Source organism: Crassostrea angulata, chromosome 8 (genome assembly GCF_025612915.1).
Source record: "Crassostrea angulata isolate pt1a10 chromosome 8, ASM2561291v2, whole genome shotgun sequence".
In the NCBI taxonomy this organism is placed as follows: Eukaryota; Metazoa; Mollusca; class Bivalvia; order Ostreida; family Ostreidae; genus Magallana; species Magallana angulata.
In genome coordinates, this window is record NC_069118.1 from 48,181,180 (window position 1) to 48,200,753 (window position 19,574).

The 19,574-nt window shown below is 32.8% G+C and overlaps 3 protein-coding genes across 3 annotated transcripts in view; all 3 read right to left on the minus strand.

Moving 5' to 3' along the window:
• Window positions 1–2,655, minus strand: part of LOC128158850 (queuosine salvage protein-like) — a 67,682-nt gene extending 65,027 nt beyond the window's left edge. The window contains exon 1 of the mRNA XM_052821822.1: window positions 2,612–2,655. The gene's annotated coding sequence lies outside the window, so the exon portion shown is untranslated. The remainder of the gene's footprint in view (window positions 1–2,611) is intronic.
• A 1,031-nt stretch (window positions 2,656–3,686) lies between these two features.
• LOC128158855 (metalloproteinase inhibitor 3-like) lies at window positions 3,687–6,249 on the minus strand. Its single transcript, XM_052821829.1, has 5 exons — window positions 6,126–6,249; window positions 5,052–5,146; window positions 4,736–4,838; window positions 4,411–4,535; window positions 3,687–4,214 (listed from the first exon to the last, which is right to left on the minus strand). The coding sequence occupies exons 1-5, from the start codon at window positions 6,247–6,249 to the stop codon at window positions 3,687–3,689; spliced, it is 975 nt and encodes a 324-aa protein (XP_052677789.1).
• A 7,417-nt stretch (window positions 6,250–13,666) lies between these two features.
• On the minus strand, window positions 13,667–16,654 carry LOC128158874 (metalloproteinase inhibitor 3-like). The gene is made up of 5 exons (XM_052821848.1): window positions 16,543–16,654; window positions 16,229–16,320; window positions 15,799–15,901; window positions 15,392–15,515; window positions 13,667–13,913 (listed from the first exon to the last, which is right to left on the minus strand). The coding sequence occupies exons 1-5, from the start codon at window positions 16,652–16,654 to the stop codon at window positions 13,910–13,912; spliced, it is 435 nt and encodes a 144-aa protein (XP_052677808.1). The 3' UTR covers window positions 13,667–13,909.
• Window positions 16,655–19,574: the final 2,920 nt, after the last annotated feature.

Sequence of the window (19,574 nt, forward strand, 5' to 3'; positions counted from 1 at the left end):
ACAATTGTAACAAGATGGTGTATTGTATTACCCACCTCATCCGAAAAGCAGATGAGTACTGAAATCTAGCAAAATTCTACAAGCTTCAATATTTACACAAAATTTGAAATCGAATGTTTTCATTGATTGTCACAACAGGACTGACGGAACAATATTCTGAATATTATCTGAATGCCATATATCCTACAGCAATATAGTTGTTGAAGCTGGATGTATCTTTGATCATCTTTGCTCTCACATGAGAAGATTGACAAACAACAATGGTCAGGGTTTTCCATAGATGTTCATGGCAAGCCAGTTATTTTCAAGTTGGTGTCAACATTTAACATTCTAGCAAAATTCAAATTGATACATTTTGTTTAAATCTGACATAAAAGCTGACAAGCTACTGTAAATTTTTCCGATGATATATTGTGAATACTTAGTGTAAACGGTCTATACGCTTTGTACATTGGGTATACGTCGTGCAAACGGCCTGTACAGGGCGTATACTTTGTGTGCACAATTTCGTGTATACATTGGACCATATATAACCGATGATACATTGTGTATACTTAGTGTAAACGGTCTATACGCTTTGTACATTGGGTATACGTCGTGCAAACGGCCTGTACAGGGCGTATACTTTGTGTGCACCATTTCGTGTATACATTGGACCATATATAACCGATGATACATTGTGTATACTTAGTGTAAACGGTCTATACGCTTTGTACATTGGGTATACGTCGTGCAAACGGCCTGTACAGGGCGTATACTTTGTGTGCACCATTTCGTGTATACATTGGACCATATATAACCGATGATACATTGTGTATACTTGATGTACACGGCCTGTACGCTTGGTACGTTGGGCATACGCCCTGTATAGGACGTATACTTCGTGCACAACATTTGGTGTATACATTGGACCATATATAACCGATGATACATTGTGTATACTTGGTGTAAACGGTCTATACGCTTTGTACATTGTGTATACTTGGTGTAAATGGTCTATACGCTTTGTACATTGTGTACACTTGGTGTAAACGGTCTATACGCTTTGTACATTGGGTATACGTGGTGTAAACGGCCTGTACAGGTCATATACTTCGTGTACAAAATTGTATAGGGCGTATACTTTGTTTGCACAATTTGGTGTATACATTGGACCATATATAACCGATGATACATTGTGTATACTTGGTCACCTAATTGTCACAAGTCCTAGTTTAGGCGCCCTGCGCCTTGTTTATGTCCCTATATAATATGATAATATAGTTATTATAACGATTATTCAGGGCGCCGTGGCGCCAAGAACGGCATAATTATTGAAGGTTCTGAGACCGGTCACCCCTGGGCAGGACCCCCACCCTCAGGAATCCGGGGTCACCTAATTGTCACAAGTCCTAGTTTAGGCGCCCTGCGCCTTGTTTATGTCCCTATATAATATGATAATATAGTTATTATAACGATTATTCAGGGCGCCGTGGCGCCAAGAACGGCATAATTATTGAAGGTTCTGAGACCGGTCACCCCCGGGCAGGACCCCCACCCTCAGGAATCCGGGGTCACCTAATTGTCACAAGTCCTAGTTTAGGCGCCCTGCGCCTTGTTTATGTCCCTATATAATATGATAATATAGTTATTATAACGATTATTCAGGGCGCCGTGGCGCCAAGAACGGCATAATTATTGAAGGTTCTGAGACCGGTCACCCCCGGGCAGGACCCCCACCCTCAGGAATCCGGGGTCACCTAATTGTCACAAGTCCTAGTTTAGGCGCCCTGCGCCTTGTTTATGTCCCTATATAATATGATAATATAGTTATTATAACGATTATTCAGGGCGCCGTGGCGCCAAGAACGGCATAATTATTGAAGGTTCTGAGACCGGTCACCCCCGGGCAGGACCCCCACCCTCAGGAATCCGGGGTCACCTAATTGTCACAAGTCCTAGTTTAGGCGCCCTGCGCCTTGTTTATGTCCCTATATAATATGATAATATAGTTATTATAACGATTATTCAGGGCGCCGTGGCGCCAAGAACGGCATAATTATTGAAGGTTCTGAGACCGGTCACTCCCGGGCAGGACCCCCACCCTCAGGAATCCGGGGTCACCTAATTGTCACAAGTCCTAGTTTAGGCGCCCTGCGCCTTGTTTATGTCCCTATATAATATGATAATATAGTTATTATAACGATTATTCAGGGCGCCGTGGCGCCAAGAACGGCATAATTATTGAAGGTTCTGAGACCGGTCACCCCCGGGCAGGACCCCCACCCTCAGGAATCCGGGGTCACCTAATTGTCACAAGTCCTAGTTTAGGCGCCCTGCGCCTTGTTTATGTCCCTATATAATATGATAATATAGTTATTATAACGATTATTCAGGGCGCCGTGGCGCCAAGAACGGCATAATTATTGAAGGTTCTGAGACCGGTCACCCCCGGGCAGGACCCCCACCCTCAGGAATCCGGGGTCACCTAATTGTCACAAGTCCTAGTTTAGGCGCCTTGCGCCTATTTACCGAGGGATATTTTCCCGTCGGGATCGAAAAACTAGTCGATAAGCATATTTAGAACGGAGTTAGTGCGTTGAAGTTAGTGCGTGCTAGCTTGACTCTGGTGTGAATTCACGTGTTACAGATTGTTTATATTGAAACGAATTGCGCAAACTTCGATCCCGATCTGTTTAATATCAAGTCGCACTTCGACACGAGCGAAGAAATCTTGATGATACTGTTTTCTAATTAAAAAAAAAAGAATTTAGTTATCTGCGATTTAATTTGTGAAAAAATTTTCACAGCCAGTGCCGAAGAAGTTACTCTACTATAAATACAAATCTGTACCTATACATGTACATAAAACTATTACGATATTTGAATGCAATTTGAAAATTCTTGGATCGTTAGGTAAGGTTCGTACTGATATATATTACTCATCGAATGACACTCAAATTTTGGTTGCCTGTTAAAATGCCTCTCTGAAGCACTGCAAACATTAAAATCAGAAAAATACCAAAATCGTATTTGGTAATTATGCCCATTTAGGTGACTCCGACTCAGAATCATATAATAAAAACAAAACAAACTGTAAGCACGAAGTTAAATTTTTTTTTATTAAAAAATAAATATATTTTCTACACAAGACTGTACATATATATCGCTACATCGAACAATACAAAATACAAATAACTTAATAAGCACGCAGTTACAAGTTCTTTGGTTACAGCTTTATGAGGTCAGACAAGGGGATAACTTGTCTGCCCTGTTCTTGACTATGATATAACATCTAAACACAGATACGGGCAAGCTACAGCTACACAAAACAGAAAACAAACAGCTTATTTATACCAAATAAATAAACTTTTCCACGGTCAGCGTGTGATACCAATGTTTGAATCCAGCGTTTCTATAATATAGATTTAATTAAGACTTTTTGCAAAAAATTGTACTTTGAAAATACATGTACATGGTCAACATGCATTTGCATGTATTATAAATAATAACTCATTTTGTGATAAAATATTACATTAAATAAAAATGCTTCAAAAATTCTATTGATATATGAATGAAACAAAGTTGATTTTTTGATAAAAGGAAAATATAATCGGTAGGTTTTTTTTTTACCTGCAGAATATAACTAAAATTTAACTTGATTTTGCTGAAGAGCTGGCTTACTGTAAAAGAAGAAGACACGTAGATCAATGATGAGAAGCGACGTGGTGTTTCACGTGATCTATATTCTTCAACACGTGTTTGGAATATGGCCCATGAACAATGTGGCTACTTTTGTGTTCGGGATGTTGCTTCACATGGACATCAAACAGTTTGTGAACCTCATGTTCCCCAGAATGGACCACATGATGCAGATTCTCGCTCTTTGGAGGCTCATACACGACTCCTTTGTGTACATTGACTTTGTGACTGTTTTCGTGTTTGGGGTGTTGCTTCACATGGACATCAAACAATTTGTGAACCTCATGTTTATCAGAGTGGACCACATGATGCAGATTCTTGCTCTTTGGAGGCTCATGATTGACCTTTTTGTGTACATTGACTTTGTAAAATGGAGCTGATGCACAAACTTCCGATTTCCAGCCACACTGCAGAGCGCCATATTGCGACTTTTTCACGCATGCGTTCTTGTTCTGGAAGCAATATCTGTTAGTTTTTATGACACAGTCCTCTCTTGTCGGCGGGTTGCAATTTCCATTTGTGCAGTCCTTAACCTAAAAAAATAAATCTTCAACATAACATTGAACATCAATGAAATTTATATCATGGCCCGTAAATCTTTTATGATTTTCTGTTAATCTCTGTATGTTACACATGTATGCAGTCTCTGTTTTCACATCTGGATTTAGTTAATTAAAATACATGTAATTAAAAGTTAAGAAACAAGAAGTGTTTTTCTTTATTACAGACCTTGCATTGACAATTTGATTTATAAAGACTAGTTTTTAAGGCGAATTTTTGGAATGATGTCACTGTGCAAATCTTCTGGCTCCAGGAGCATGCGCTTGTCACCAATTTGCCGCCTTTTTTGTACCCTGTAAGCCCAATGATTCAAGTTAACAATATTGTTTTGCAGTGGACCTCAATCACAGTCAACATTAAATTGTTCATGTAAACACACGTTAAGATCATATTTATTATGTTTGGAACATAATATACTAATCTTTGATATTGATATTTCATATGGAGAATTTTAAAAATTATTTATAAGATTATAGTTTTCAAGTATAATTACCGCTGATAATGTATGTGACCTTCCTATTGAAGTATACACCACAAGGTTCCTGCGAAGAACCGGTGAAAACCTTTTGCACCCCTCGAATTGGATCAAATGTATTCTAAAAAATAATAATTATAATAAAAAAAAAATGAGATATTGAGAAATTATGAAATTTCGTCCGATATGTGTACTGTATTTTATGAAAAAAATCTCATAAAACATTTAAGGTTCAATCTTGGAAGAATATTTGTACAACAGGATTGAAACAGCCACTGTATTATATATTATCATTGATGATATCTATTTACACAATCATGACGTATCGAAATACCTTGTAATCTTGCAATACTTTAACTTTGTAGACTCGGCATTCAGTACTTGGTGCACCAGTCAATTTCCTTCTACCTAAAATCCTTGCTTTGATGACTGAAAAAAAAATTCCACTTAAACAACAAAGAATGAAATCCTGTAAACCTATCTAAATTTGTCGATGAAAGTGTTGACCTAAAGTGCAATAAGCCCATCTTTTTGTCCGCTAATATAGCATTGAATGACTTATTTTTGACGTCGTCGTGTCAATAACTGCCGTCAGGTGAGCAGACAAATTGAATAACGCGCGTTAGCGCGTTATGATAATTTGTCTGCTCACCTGACGGCAGTTATTGACACGACGACGTCAAAAATAAATCATTTAATGCTTATATTTACATTCCCTTACTGAAGAAATCAATTGTTTACTAAATAAATCGATATAAAGTGCAGATCACGGAGGGAATTAATAAGTAACAGCAAGAACAGCTGTTTTGTAAAACCGGTTTAAACTGGTTTTCACATAGACTGTTGAGATAAGATCGACGAGCATGAAAATATAATCCATGATAAATAACTCTTGAAATGTTGCTTTTAACAATAAAGTCAACTTTTTTGTTGAATAAATATATTTATAACATGGTGTTTTGACAACATTCATGAAATACATGTTTTAACTGGTAACATAGAAATCACTGTTTGAGAACTACTTATGTAAATTACTCGTAAATTCATACGCAGTGAATAGGTGTTGCATTTAGAGGCATTTAAACATCACGGAATTTAATGGAAAAACACAGTAGAATGTAAATATAAGGATTTTAAACGAATCTAAATAACGTAAATAAGCGTGATTTAAAAAAAAAAGCAATAAATAAATCTATGATTATGCTTATCAGTCATATGTAAAGAGGAGGATTGCGCCTTAGATTTTATAGCGCAAATCAATGTGCATTTACATTTACAGTAAACTGTTAACTTTATTGCATACATCGTTATTTTTGGCGAGGAAGCTTTGAAAAGGACTGCACCTTCAATAAATTGTACATATATACCACGAGTAAATAATTCAGAAACATACATATACAGTACTTACCGAAAGTTTTGTCATCACATAGAGCTTGTTGCGGGTGCTGTGGGCCACAAGAACATCCACTCTCCGCACAGCAAGCGAAGGCTAAGACACACAGACAGACAATATTAACACGAACAATTATCATCCTGGCTGTTATAATTTGCTGTACAATGCTTCTTGTAAGTTTCGTTTCTGTGACAATGAAAATAAGTGTTGTGTTCAACCTTAAAATTGTTTCTTTTATACATTTTACGATTAAAAAGGGTGCTTTGTTGTGAAGAAGTCAATATTGCTTATCCATTACCAAGGTGACCTCATCACATGACCAGTGAACAAGTGCCATTGTGATAGACAAAAAGCAGCACAGATCAAATGGTTATTAGGTAAACAGCATATAACCACAAAAAGACGATCAGGAGTTAAACGACCACTGCAAAAGTGCATGCATGTTGTTGTCCTTGTTTGTTTAATTTATGAAAAACGCATAAATTAATGTACTTTTCAACTCTTTCAGGCTTCTTCATGGTGCTTTAACAATGTTAGCTCATTCTTAAAGTGCAAACATCTTGATGATATATTTTAAAGAAACTATATTTGAAAAAATATTAGGTATATATTACAAAGATTAATGTTTTGTAGTAAAACCAAAGAATCCGATATTCAATAAGAACATATAAGGAAAAAAGTTAAAGTTTTACCTTAACCTTTAAGGAGAATAAAGATAATCTCGTCCCATAAACTATATAACTTTACAAATGTTTTAAAAATCATCTTTTTTAAATTCAGAGCCGATAGTAATTACCATTAAAGTTTAATAATATTCAGATTTCATGTTTTGAATTAATGGGTCAAACATTCATGAACAATAAAAAATCATGCCTTAAAGTACATGTACATTCTTTTTTCTTCACTCAGCCAAATTTTGGATAGAGAGATTCAGTGCGTAAAAGTACATCTGTTAATAGTTAAATATTTAAAGTACACGAAGGATGATTCCTAAGGATAATGAGGACGATAATCATATATCATAAATGATAAATATAACATAAATGATCAATTGTACGATAAATGTGAGCTCGGTATCGGATTTAATAACAGTTCCATATTCATCGTACCAAACATGTTGCTAATATCATCTAGCACTATTCGATGTTTTAAATATATGTGTATATGTGCTGTGGAATAAAGAAGGAACGCTATGTTACTAAAAATTGAAATAAACAATTGCAAAAAAGTTCTCTTCCTTTTTTTTTAATTACATTTAATGCTGTATTTGTGCTATATATTGTGCTGTTTGGAGATTCATCAACTTTTCATCTTTCTAAAGTAATCTGAAAAAAACTTCAAGTAAGACCTTAAATTTTGACGTGGATATATCCATTTTTAATATAAAAAAGGCATTGCTTGCTCATTGTCAGAGAGTCGGCCTTAGTGTTAAATATCAATGTATTAAAAAAAGATTTGTACAATACGACAGATGAAAACACAAAATACCGCACGTTGAAATCATTTATAATTTGAAAGCGCCTATAAACTTACTAAAATGCTTCAGTTTGTCAAAAGTTCTGATTACCAGTATTTGTTTTCGTTTTAATGTCGATGGTGAAACTAGTTCAATTGGGCCCCTATATGTTTCCAAGCCCGATGTTTAATGTTCCATTTTAACGAAATTTGTTCTATAAGTGGGGGCTCGAACCTTAAAAATTAGAGATGGCCACTTCACAATTTGTTTAACAGTGGTAGTGGTATACAGACCCTCAAAACCTGATCCTCCAGGTTAGGGTTCCTTGATGTTCATGATCTCCGGGGTTAGATTGAGGCCATTATATATGGGGGAGGGTCAAATTTTACATAGTTTTCTTTAGAGTAAAAACTTGTTTTGTTTTTTGTTTTTTGTTTTTTTAATAAAAACCACTTGCCTAGAATAACTAAAATTTCTATGAAAGTTTTTTCCGATAGTCCTACTTCAAGTTTGTCTATATTATGATCTTCAGGGGTTACGTAAGGTTACATTGGAAGTCCAATTTTTCATAGGAAAAAAGTTATCCTCAAAAATTCAAATGTTATGATATATGGTTACCTATATTTAACTCTCTTCGAATATCAAAATGTTGATTCTTATTTGTTTAAAACATGGCCTCTAGGGAGTTTTTGAGCTCCACAACAGGTTAAAAGTTGACGAAGGTTGATTTGTGTATGAAGAGTTATTTAAGACTTTCTCGAGAAATGCAATACTTAATAATTGATGTAACTATGAAATAATCTCTTCCTCCATGGTTTATTTGCTTTTATTCTTTAATAGCTGAAGACCTTTTGAATGGAACTAGTTTTATTAGAGATTGATTTGTTAACATTTTAAAATTTTTCTTTTTCACTATATTTATTTTTTTGCATGGTTTTAAGTCGAAATATGTACATGTTTATAACAAATATCATAAAATTTTCTACCTATAATGTCTTTTTTTATGACAAACTCTATTCAAGATACATGTATTTTTTGCTGCCGTCTTTAGAGTCAAATTAGCGAGTTTCCTCTATGAGCAAGCATTTCAAAATAGGCTTGGCATAATTTTACTTAATTAAACTTATTCTAAACATACTAAATGTAATCGCCAAAAACCCACGGTTTGTTCCTAAATAAAAACCATGGGTTTTCGACGATTACATTTAGTATCTTTAGAACACGTTTACCCGGAACATTGAACTTTAGAACACTTTTGATTTGGACAAATATTATAACGATTAAACGTTATCTATTTTTACGAGGAAAAAAAAATATCCAGATTTCATAACATGACAAAAATATACTGTATTTTATCAAGCGCATTTGTGCATATATAAAGTAGATTTATCAATGTCGAATTTATACTGAATTTTTCTTATTGTTCTAGGAGTTAATTCTCTTTCTACGTTTAAGTACTATTGAAAGTTGGAGATGGTGTTGTTTAAATTGCTTTAAAACTTGTACGCCTATAAGAAAAATGTGTTTAAATACAGTATAAAACAAAATAAATGTACCCTCAATATAGTGCCAATTTTGTTGTGTGGTCTTCTTAATCCTCTAAAGCAGCAATTTTGCTGAAAATGACATTGCTTAACAATGTCCTCATTGCAACCGCAACTTTAGGCAGTCTGCGCTTTATGCATCGCGAACAATTGTTTAAGATTTCTTTCAAACTGTTCACAGTACTAGTAATTTTGTAGTAAATAGTTAGAAATTAAACTCAGACCCGATCAATCATGATCGGCATGGAGGACATAATCCTTGTTACATGTCATATGTAGAGTTTGAAGTGCTTTGAAGAGTATGATTAAGGGATTTTTTGGTGATACATAATAATTGATTACATTATCCAGCGTCACTTTAAAAAGTACAAGTTCATGTATTTGCTAGAGTATATTCGGGTGAATAAAATTGCAGTTAACTTTATTAAAATTTGTCGCCAATTTAATTTTCAATAGTTTGTTAGGGAGTGCTAAAGTCATCAAGTTAGATCTTTAAAGTCCTAATATCGGCTTTTTTGAGAATTTGTCTTCAGAAACCCAAAACAGCACTAAGTTTGCACGTTTGTTTCATTTAAGTGCATGGTGAAAAATGCTATTAATACAAAATAAAAATGACAGTTCAAGGTGAACTGAAATATGGGTCAATTTAGTTTCCAAAATGTTTCACCAAGATTTAATAATACACAAAAATTAGCGTTGGAATCTTCCCGCTCAAAAGAATAAATTATTTTTATTGTTTGTTGGCATGAAGCTGAAACTACATGTATTTAGAAATCTTAACTTCATTACAAAAACCAAAAACAGCAAGAGTGACTTGTCCATTAGACACAATTATAATTTTTGTGTTTATGTTCCTAACATCTAAGAGTAGAAAGAGCTATTTGTGGTACAATTGTATCGATTTTAAATGTTTACATACGTATATTTACATCTACTAAGTATTATTTCCTCTATTTCTTACGAAAACATATAGTTAATTCATAGCTCTATAGAAACAGCCAGACTGAAATCTACACGCCCCGTTTATCGATTGGTCGAAATATACAACGGCTGAAACTGACAAGATACTGACAAGAATAAAATGGACACGCCCTGTTTATCGATTGGTCGAAGCCACCAGCAACCAAAGAAAAATCACGGACTGCACAAAATAATCATGATGATGTCAGACTCAAAGTCTCACAGGAGAAGATTTGGCTGTTTCTTTTGGCTAACGTACTTATGTACATTATCACTAATTTAGTGAATTTTACTAACTTTTCATATTCAATTTATTAATTATTAAAACAAAGATGTTAATATAAATAATAAAATGCTTTCTTTGATGATTTATGCGGGTTATGAAGGTAACGATCATTGCAGAAAAAATAACATAACCCGCTAACGCGGGTTATGTATTTTTTCTGCAATGTCGCTACCTTCATATCCCGAATGAATCCCCAAAGAAAGCATTTTATTGTTTAAAAGAAACAAATTTTCATTCATTAATACGTTCTTACGAATTATAAATGAGTCATTTGGTTAAAACGGTAGCATTTCATATTGATAATAATCATAACCAGATTTCAATATTAAGTTTACTACAAAACTTTTACAGTAATATTTTACACCGAGTGTTTCCTTTTTCCTGACTTATGCTATTTGGCATTCTAAATATCATAAGTTTATGTACAATGTAAGTTAAGTCACTGGTTATGTCAGAGACCAATGATCTTAGGATGTATACAAATTTAAAACTCATTCGGCTTTATTCCCGCATGAGGTTTTGAATTCCAGAATAATTGCTTATTAGGAAATATAGCTTGCCTAGATCCACGTTACATGTATTTTCTGGTTGTACAAGATTAAAAACTATACAAAACTGTTATAAATGAAATTGACAAAATTGATAAGGGATATCCAATTTTAAAAAGTTTGGCAATTTTAATTTGTATCTTATTAGGTTGAATTTATTTGGATTACTGGAGTAATATTGATTATTGGTATGAAGGTCTAAATTCAAAAAGTACAGTTGGGGTATTATTGATTATATATGAAGGTTTTAATTTAAAAAGGTGTACTTATGCTTCAATTGGAATCAGTACGGTATGAATTATTTTGAGTAAGTTTCGTATTATATACTTCGGTATTTTCGGTTTCTTTGAGAAATAATAGGAATTAAAATAGTGCTTAGATATCATTTGAGTTCAGAAATGCGTCCTTAAGACTTATTCAGATATCATTACATCTACAATATGATATTATTAGTAAATTAATGCGAATGGGGGTATGGTATTGTTCCATAGAACAATTATGTAGATTGTTGTATAAATAAAATTTCTTTCTGTATGATTTAGAAGATTAAAAAAAAATTTAAATTCACTGGTGAATGAAATATTAAACTATGCTTATTTTAAGTTTAGTACAGTTTATTGAGGTTATCAAAGAGTTTGGTTGGGGTGTCATTGTATTCAGGTTCACTGTGTAATTATTGTGTATAACAGGTATTTCAAAATAACGTTGTCGTATTAATAGTTGAACTAACATTCATTCATGTAACATGTTGGTACCAAAAATTCCATAAAGGTATCAATTATACATATATTTAGTATCACTGGGTGGGGGGGGGGGGAGGGGGGGGGGGTTAAAGTTCATCGGGGTATCATTGGGTATCTCTGGGGTTTAGTGGGGTTTAGTAGGGTTCACTGGAGTATCCTTCGGGTTTATTAGGGTAAAGAGACGCATGCATTCTGTACACATGAAAAATTTGTTTTGTCACGTAGAGAGGCATTCAATATATATGACTCTAAAGAAAAAAATCTTTGATGTTTAACCTTTTGGGTATATTTTATATGCAATTTTGCTTTCCCTCCTACTCTCTAAATGATGTTGATTTCTTTTGATCAGTTCACTAATAAACTAATAAGATTTTTTTGTTTTTCCTTATTATGTATATAATAAGGGAAAAAAAAATCTGAAATTATAAATAACAATAGCTAAGAATACGTTTAATGATGTCCAAATAATTAAATTTAATTAAGTGCACCCAAAATTTACATATTAACACTTGCAGTTTTAAAGGTAACATTATATATAGCATTTAGGCAAGCAGTCCGTCTATGATAATCAAAATGCTAAAAGGGTTGAGATCTGTCATGATTATTGCTACGGAGCTTTTGTTCACCAACTGTGTTTTCTAATACAGAGAGGTATTGATTTTGACAAAATAATATATCTAATTACTAAAAAGCAATGTATAATTTCCCCAAGATAATTGTGTCCGTCATTATTTGACGAATTTTGATGACAATACATATACCTATCAATGACACAGAATAGTCTAATCCAAACTTTGCAAAAGTTGTTTCTCTTTGTAGAGTCAACGAACTGTCAAAAGGGGAAAAAACTATTCCCCACTTTTTGCTACCAAATATTTGGACGCCCTGTGATGAAATTTCCTTGAATTAACACCGTCAATGTGTTGGTTTTTTCCACTCTGGGGCATTTAGAATATATAACGGAAACAGACTTTTAACGTCAAGTGAGGAATGTATACAAGATTTTTTTAGTGACACTTTATCTATTTTTACCTGAAAATATTAGCATGAGCAAGAAGAGGTACCAAGGGGATTTTTTAATGAAAAATTCATACATACTCGGGACATGTCGATTTTTTCAATGTAATCATTCGGGACTTTTCAAATGCTTGTATAGCGAAATCTCCATAGATTTTAATTTTTGTTTGTGTATTGAAACGTGAGGCGGTAAATGGCGGTGGGAGAGGGGTGCAAAACAGATTTTTGTTTGTTCTAAGACTAGTGAATAAATGTAGTTAGAATACATAGATATTCATAATAATCGAAATATTGAGCAAAAGTGTTAAAAGCAGAAACTTGGTACATAATTCAATTCAGTTATTTTAATTGCGTCATACATGTAAAAAGAAGTATGCACGTCAAAACCGATCATTTGTTTACCGATTTTTGCTAGTCATTAGAAAACCTTTAATTTTTTTCCCTATGCAATTAAGATTATATTGACTTTCAGCAGAGAATGCATTATGAAAAAGAAGCCGTGCAAATTCAACACATTTGTTCATAATCATATGCAGGAAAAAGTTGATAGAAAGGGAAATCCCAATGCCATTTACATAAAAAATTCCCAAGGCGAGGTATTTTACAGACGAAGTAACCATACCATGCATGTTTTGCATATAAAAATCCGATGTGCAATGGTTTGTCAATATGCCAAATGCTTTTAAACTATCGATGACGAATGTGACATAAATTAACATCGTTTATTTTAATGAGAAAAAAGTGTTAATTCTATGTTAATTTTACTGCAAACTTGTCAGCTATTACTAATAGTTTTTTAATAAGAAAATAGCTTTATATTTCACATTGCTTTTTTTTTTAATACAAAAGATGTGAAATGGAAAATGATATGTTTATAACATGCTTTATCTGTATTAACTTTATATATATATATATATATATATATATATATATATATATATATCTATTGCAACGAATTTGTAAACTTATTATGTACTTTAGAAAAAAGTCCAATTTCGATACATTATTTTGTTTTCGTTGATGACAAAAGAAATTTAAAACAACGAGACTGCTGGCTATATTTTGTTTCAACAAAATTTGTTATACAAAGAGTAACACATTAAACGCAAGCAGGGGAATGCCAGGCACATCCATATGTTTCCTTTTTACAGTAATTCTCCTTGTAAAAACATGAGTTATCTGCTGATTAATCAAGGACACATTTGTTTCTCGAAGGTTGAGCACACTGGCCAGGGAAGCAAATTTCTACCTGTTATGGTGAAAAAAAAACAACCATTTATCTTGAAGTATCATATTTGAATGAATTTTAAAATATCAGTTTGTTAGATATTTAAAAACATATTCTTTACTGTAGCTGCATAATTATTTCATATGGAATAATGCATACTATTTTCGATATTACATCCTTTATTAGCCTGAGACAACAATATCAGCAAGAGAGCCAAAGGCCCTAAGGGTTGATATTGGTCGAGGACTGATACATAGTGTAACATGGAAAAAAACTATGCTTTATTTTCTTTCGCTGCAAACTTTGTAATAACATAAATCATCGAAGACTTTGTCTGTGTTTTTCTTTATAAATAGACTTAATTGTTGTAAATTACATCAATCGTTATTCTGTGACAGAATGAATACCATAATTTTCGACCAAATACTGAAAGGACAAAAAGCAGAGGAGTTCCGAAAGGGTTGTGATACAGATACTTTTCAAACCTTTCAGCCCTGCAGATCGATATCAGCCGAGCGAAGTCCGTATCCAACGCTCGGGGATAGAAAACACAAAACTCGTTGAATAAAAATCAAATACCATAGCATCGCAAATTGTGAGAGATTTTTTTTATCACATGTTTTACCTCATCTTTTGTTAAATCTCAATTGTTTCTATAAAATCATAATTGTTATCCGCTCAACACATTAACTACAAGACGTTAATCAACAGAAAATATGCAAAATTATGTTAACTAATAAAAAATATCTTAACTTTGAATATTACAGAACTACCAAAAATATTTCAGTGAAAAACAAAATCTGAAAATTTTAGTCCGAATTACCTCTATTTTGCTACAAGTCCAACTTTACTTGAGTTTAATTCCATAATATAGTAAAAATATGGTATGGTTTGTCAATAATAATACTTTCATAAATGCTTTCAGTGTTTAAAACAAATTTCACTCATGGCATCGAACTTGATTACACTCCGAATTTCAGAACTCAAACCCTGAGTAAACAACGTCCTTAAATGCTTTTCATTAATAACTTTACACCTTTTAACTGAATTATTTTGTTACTTTTTCATTCTACGTCAAACATCCGCCTGAAACTACGTAATGTTTAATTATGAAGTAAGAACAAACAGTGGAATATCAAAACTTTATCTCATGAGTGATATCCACCGCATATTGAGATAAACATGTGATAAATGACTAAAATAATGAATGTTTGTTTACAAATCAAAATATGTAAATATTTAAAAGAAATTGTCGTATCGCTTTCGATTCATTTGTCTTTGAAATGTTACATACAAGGTAATTTCATTAAAAGTGAGATATATATATACATAACTTAAGTAAGACCATTTTCTTGTTTGCAGCATGATTGAACAGCGTTTGCCTTATTGTGAGGTTAAGTATTTCACAAGTCTGGTATTTGCGTAACATTCACTCTTTTAGATTTTTAAAAATATTTGCCACGAATTTATTGATCGGTAATACAAAATCAAAGACTTACTTGCTTGCACAACTGTTCCTGTAATATCCAAATTTGAGAGCAATTCTTTGGTATGGAGTAAGTGAAGGCGACTCAGGGTTCCAGGAACATGAACTTACCCTCCATCTGTCATTTTGGATAGAGCCTGAAAATAAAATGGTTAGCGTAAAAAGATGACATTTATCTATACAGAAAATATTGTTTTATTTTACAAACCAGGGGGTGCCTTAGATAATAGCATATCAATATTAGTATGAATTGGATTTTTACTCTATATTGATGGAAAGGGAAAACCTGATCGACTTGTCGTTTTATTTTACATTGTACTTTTGGAGTGTAAGTTCAATCTTATTTGTCGAAAAACAAAATATTAATAGTTTTTTTTTTTTAAATCTTATTGTTTATATTTTTGTTTGCTGTTTCGTTACCAGTTATGATGTATTCACGGCCAATCTGGAAAAAGGGACCACACATTGAGGATTGTAAATCTGTAAATATCTGTACACGGCGCGCGCTACCGTAATGTTCCCTCTACAAGTTAACATACATTAATACCAGAATAACAAAAACAAGTAAACATTCATTACATTTCACATAAAAATTAAAAACAAACAAAGAAAACATTTTTTTATCGATTGATACAATGTAACAATGCTGAATATTCAATAATGGACGCCTTTTAATTTTAACATGAAACTATTTTTCAGCAGATTTGATCAGTAAATATTCTTTTGAAGAATAAACCGTTTGAACTGTATATTGCTGAATGAAGTACAATCGTTTATAATAAATGACAAATACCAGTAAATAGCTTACCGTTTAAACTTCTAACAATATATGCAATTTCCTTAAACTCACTTTGTAGTTTTGAATAATTTGTACTGTATAAAAGGCATTCTCAAGCTGTGAATGGCCGCTTTCTGTTCGACTCAAAATTCTTCCTTTAATAACTAAAATGGTATTTGATTTTAAAAGCATACATATCAATTAATGAATGAAAAAAAACTATAATTAATATTGATTTCAAAATGAACTACTTTTTATTTATTGTTTCTTATATCTTATACATGTATTACTAGTTGTTCTAGTTGTTTTATCAAAGTGCACATTATTCACAAATAGTTAACTATAAAATAACTACATTGATAAGATGTGTAATTAAGGACACCTACCAAAATCTGATTCGCAGAATTGCTTTTGAGGGTGTTGTGGCAAGCATCTACACGCTAAAGTTGAGCTAAAAGCCAACGCCGACAAAAGGCATAAAAGCGTGAATAATTTCATTATAGCTTTGTTTAAGAAAAACTTGAGCAGGTACGGTTTATATACATACCGAAGATCCTGTTTGGAAAACCAATTGTCAAAACAAGATGTATTGTCTAGATAATTTCTACATAAATGCATAATTTAACGTATTTACCTAATGAACGAAATTCTATCATTAATTCAAGATTGATTTTTTTTAGAATTTGTTAAGTTATTCCTAAATATTTTTTGTAAGATTTACGGGGAAGAGACCTATTTTATTTTTTTTTTATATTAAATGAATTAAATGCAAAAAAAATTTGTAATGTTAAATAGGCACTGTTGTTATAATACCTGTAAACCATTAATCGAGAGTGTCTTTGATTTCGTATATGCTTGTTGTGATTTATAACTTTTTCATTTTACATATTACATGGGTTGATCCAAAAGTAATGTGACACTATGCACCGCGCTTTTCATTGGCGCTGTATTGTATAAACTTTCCTTATCAAAAATTAAATTCGAACAAAATTTTTTATGGAATTTCGTTGAACACTTAACAAGATATTGATGTTTAAAGCATGATATATACGTGACATCGCCGCGTCATGAACTTACGTCTTTTTTAAGGTTTGTATCTATGAATAAATTACATGCTTAAAGATTTGAAGATGCCCCAAACAACACAATATTTCAAAACAGATATGTTATTAACTTTTTCTAACTATTCTGAAAAAGTTATGACATTTACTGTCCATTTCGGATATCTACCCAATGCCTTTTGACCCTAGATCAAGGGATAAAAAGGCTGGGCATGCGAATAGTGATACGATGCATTTTTTGCTTCGATGGATAGAAATCACTAGAAATGTACTGGACTTGAAATATCAACCTAAAATTGAGAATGAGTGAACAGAGTACCTTAAACGTGGTTCCAATACCTGATAAAAGCATATGTCATGTTAATAAATAAATTATATAGATAGAAGACATACGCTCTGAAGGAAAATTAAAGCTAGGTTCTTACATCTGTGGCTATATCATAAAGCTACATTCATGACTTCTTGAAGAGACCTTGACAAACTGATCGCACACTAAATAATCAAATATACTACTTCAGGATTAATTAGTTATATATTAATTAGTTCTATGATAAACGTTATGAAAAAAAATGTAAAATAGACCACCGGGGCGAATAAATATAGAGTACTAAATTACAAAATTCTACCAGAACGCCAAAGATCTAGAAATGACGTCGCTAGCGTGCGGCGACTATCGTTACCTCATGCTCTACACAATATATTATCTTCAGAAATAATAATTACAATGCATCAAAATTTTCAGGTCTGGATTGAATTAGGTAGATATTTTAAAGCACGAACTTTTATTTTACGCGGTTTTTTCACGATTTTATTACATCTGTGACATTACTTTTGGATCAACCATCGTATATATTATATTTATTTTATGTGACATGCCTAACCCAATTCTTGATATATATGTATCTAGAACAATAATTCGTCAGTTTATGCTGTTGGTTTGTTTATTTCGTGATTCATGTAATGTTACGGTGTAAATAACAAACTGAATTGAAAATTTACATAACTAGCACCTTAAAAATACCTGGAAAGTAACACATTATTTATCATTATATACATCTAAAGATATATATACATCTAAAGATACAATACTTGAGAACATATTATAAAGAAATTAAAATAAAACAAGCAAAATTGAATAACAATTTTAGATTGTACTTTAGCGCGTTATATAATTTTTAATTTATTTAATTAATATGCATCTGCAATAAAACGTTGTAATTACGGACCTCTGTAATGCACAGTGCTTGGTTTTGAGAGATTTTACTGCCATTTCTTCCAATCACACAAAGGCGCAGAAGGACAAGAGAAAAAGAGCACAAGACATTAGCCTGAGGGAGCATTGGAACACCGTTTTTGTACATGTGTATTGGGATGCAGCAGCATTTTTTTTTAGAATAAACTCTGTTATTCGCAAACGTGTATTTTTCTTATGACCTAAAGACTGACACCTCTTTCATATTTTCTTTGTAAGAGGGACATATGTGGGATCAATAACGTTGTATAGCTTGTGTTTAAACTTACCGCCGAAATATTTTACAGCTATTAACTGGGTATAATAACACATATGATTTGTTGGACCTGTGTACAATGTATAACGATGGAAAATATTGTGCTTAGGGAATACGTTCGCAGAAATAGATGAACAATAATATACAAACATCACTAACTGAAAACAGAAGTGAAATGGTAGGTTTCTGAGTTACATGTAATAACAATTTCGAACTCCATCGATTTGCCAAAGATGATAAGGTTGATAGAGTTGATGATAACAGCTTCTTAAAGATTGGTGTTAAGCTACTATTAGGATCATGGGTTCCCCAATGTGGACGTGTTATAGCATGGAAAGCTGCCTCAAAGTATGCATGAAATTTAAAACGAGAAATATAATCTGCTGCTCTGCTAGATTTCTATGCTGATAGTTTTGCTTTAAAAAGAATTCTTCGTGAAAGAGCTACTTAATGTGACAGGTATCTGCCAAAAAGTTTAATGAGACATTTTCCTTGCAGCTTGTTTATTTTTGGCATGAACTATAACCCTATTATCAGTAATAAAAATCAGTTTCTTGTTGGTCAAAGACGGATCTCAAATCTCAAGAGGAACATAATAGGTTACAACTTATACATGTAAGTACCTTTAATGACATTTCACTAAATCTTCGACACTCTCCAAGCCTAAAGCAAACCCATTTGTACCTAATACTTCGGCAAAACCCAACAAATTTGATGCATTCGTAAACAGCGACCCCATATCCGATAATGACCAAATATCTTATTAAAAAACAACATACCATTATAGAATTTAGCAAACTACGACCACAAGACTAAAATCAGCTCTTGTCTCACAGTTCAAGTGAGTGT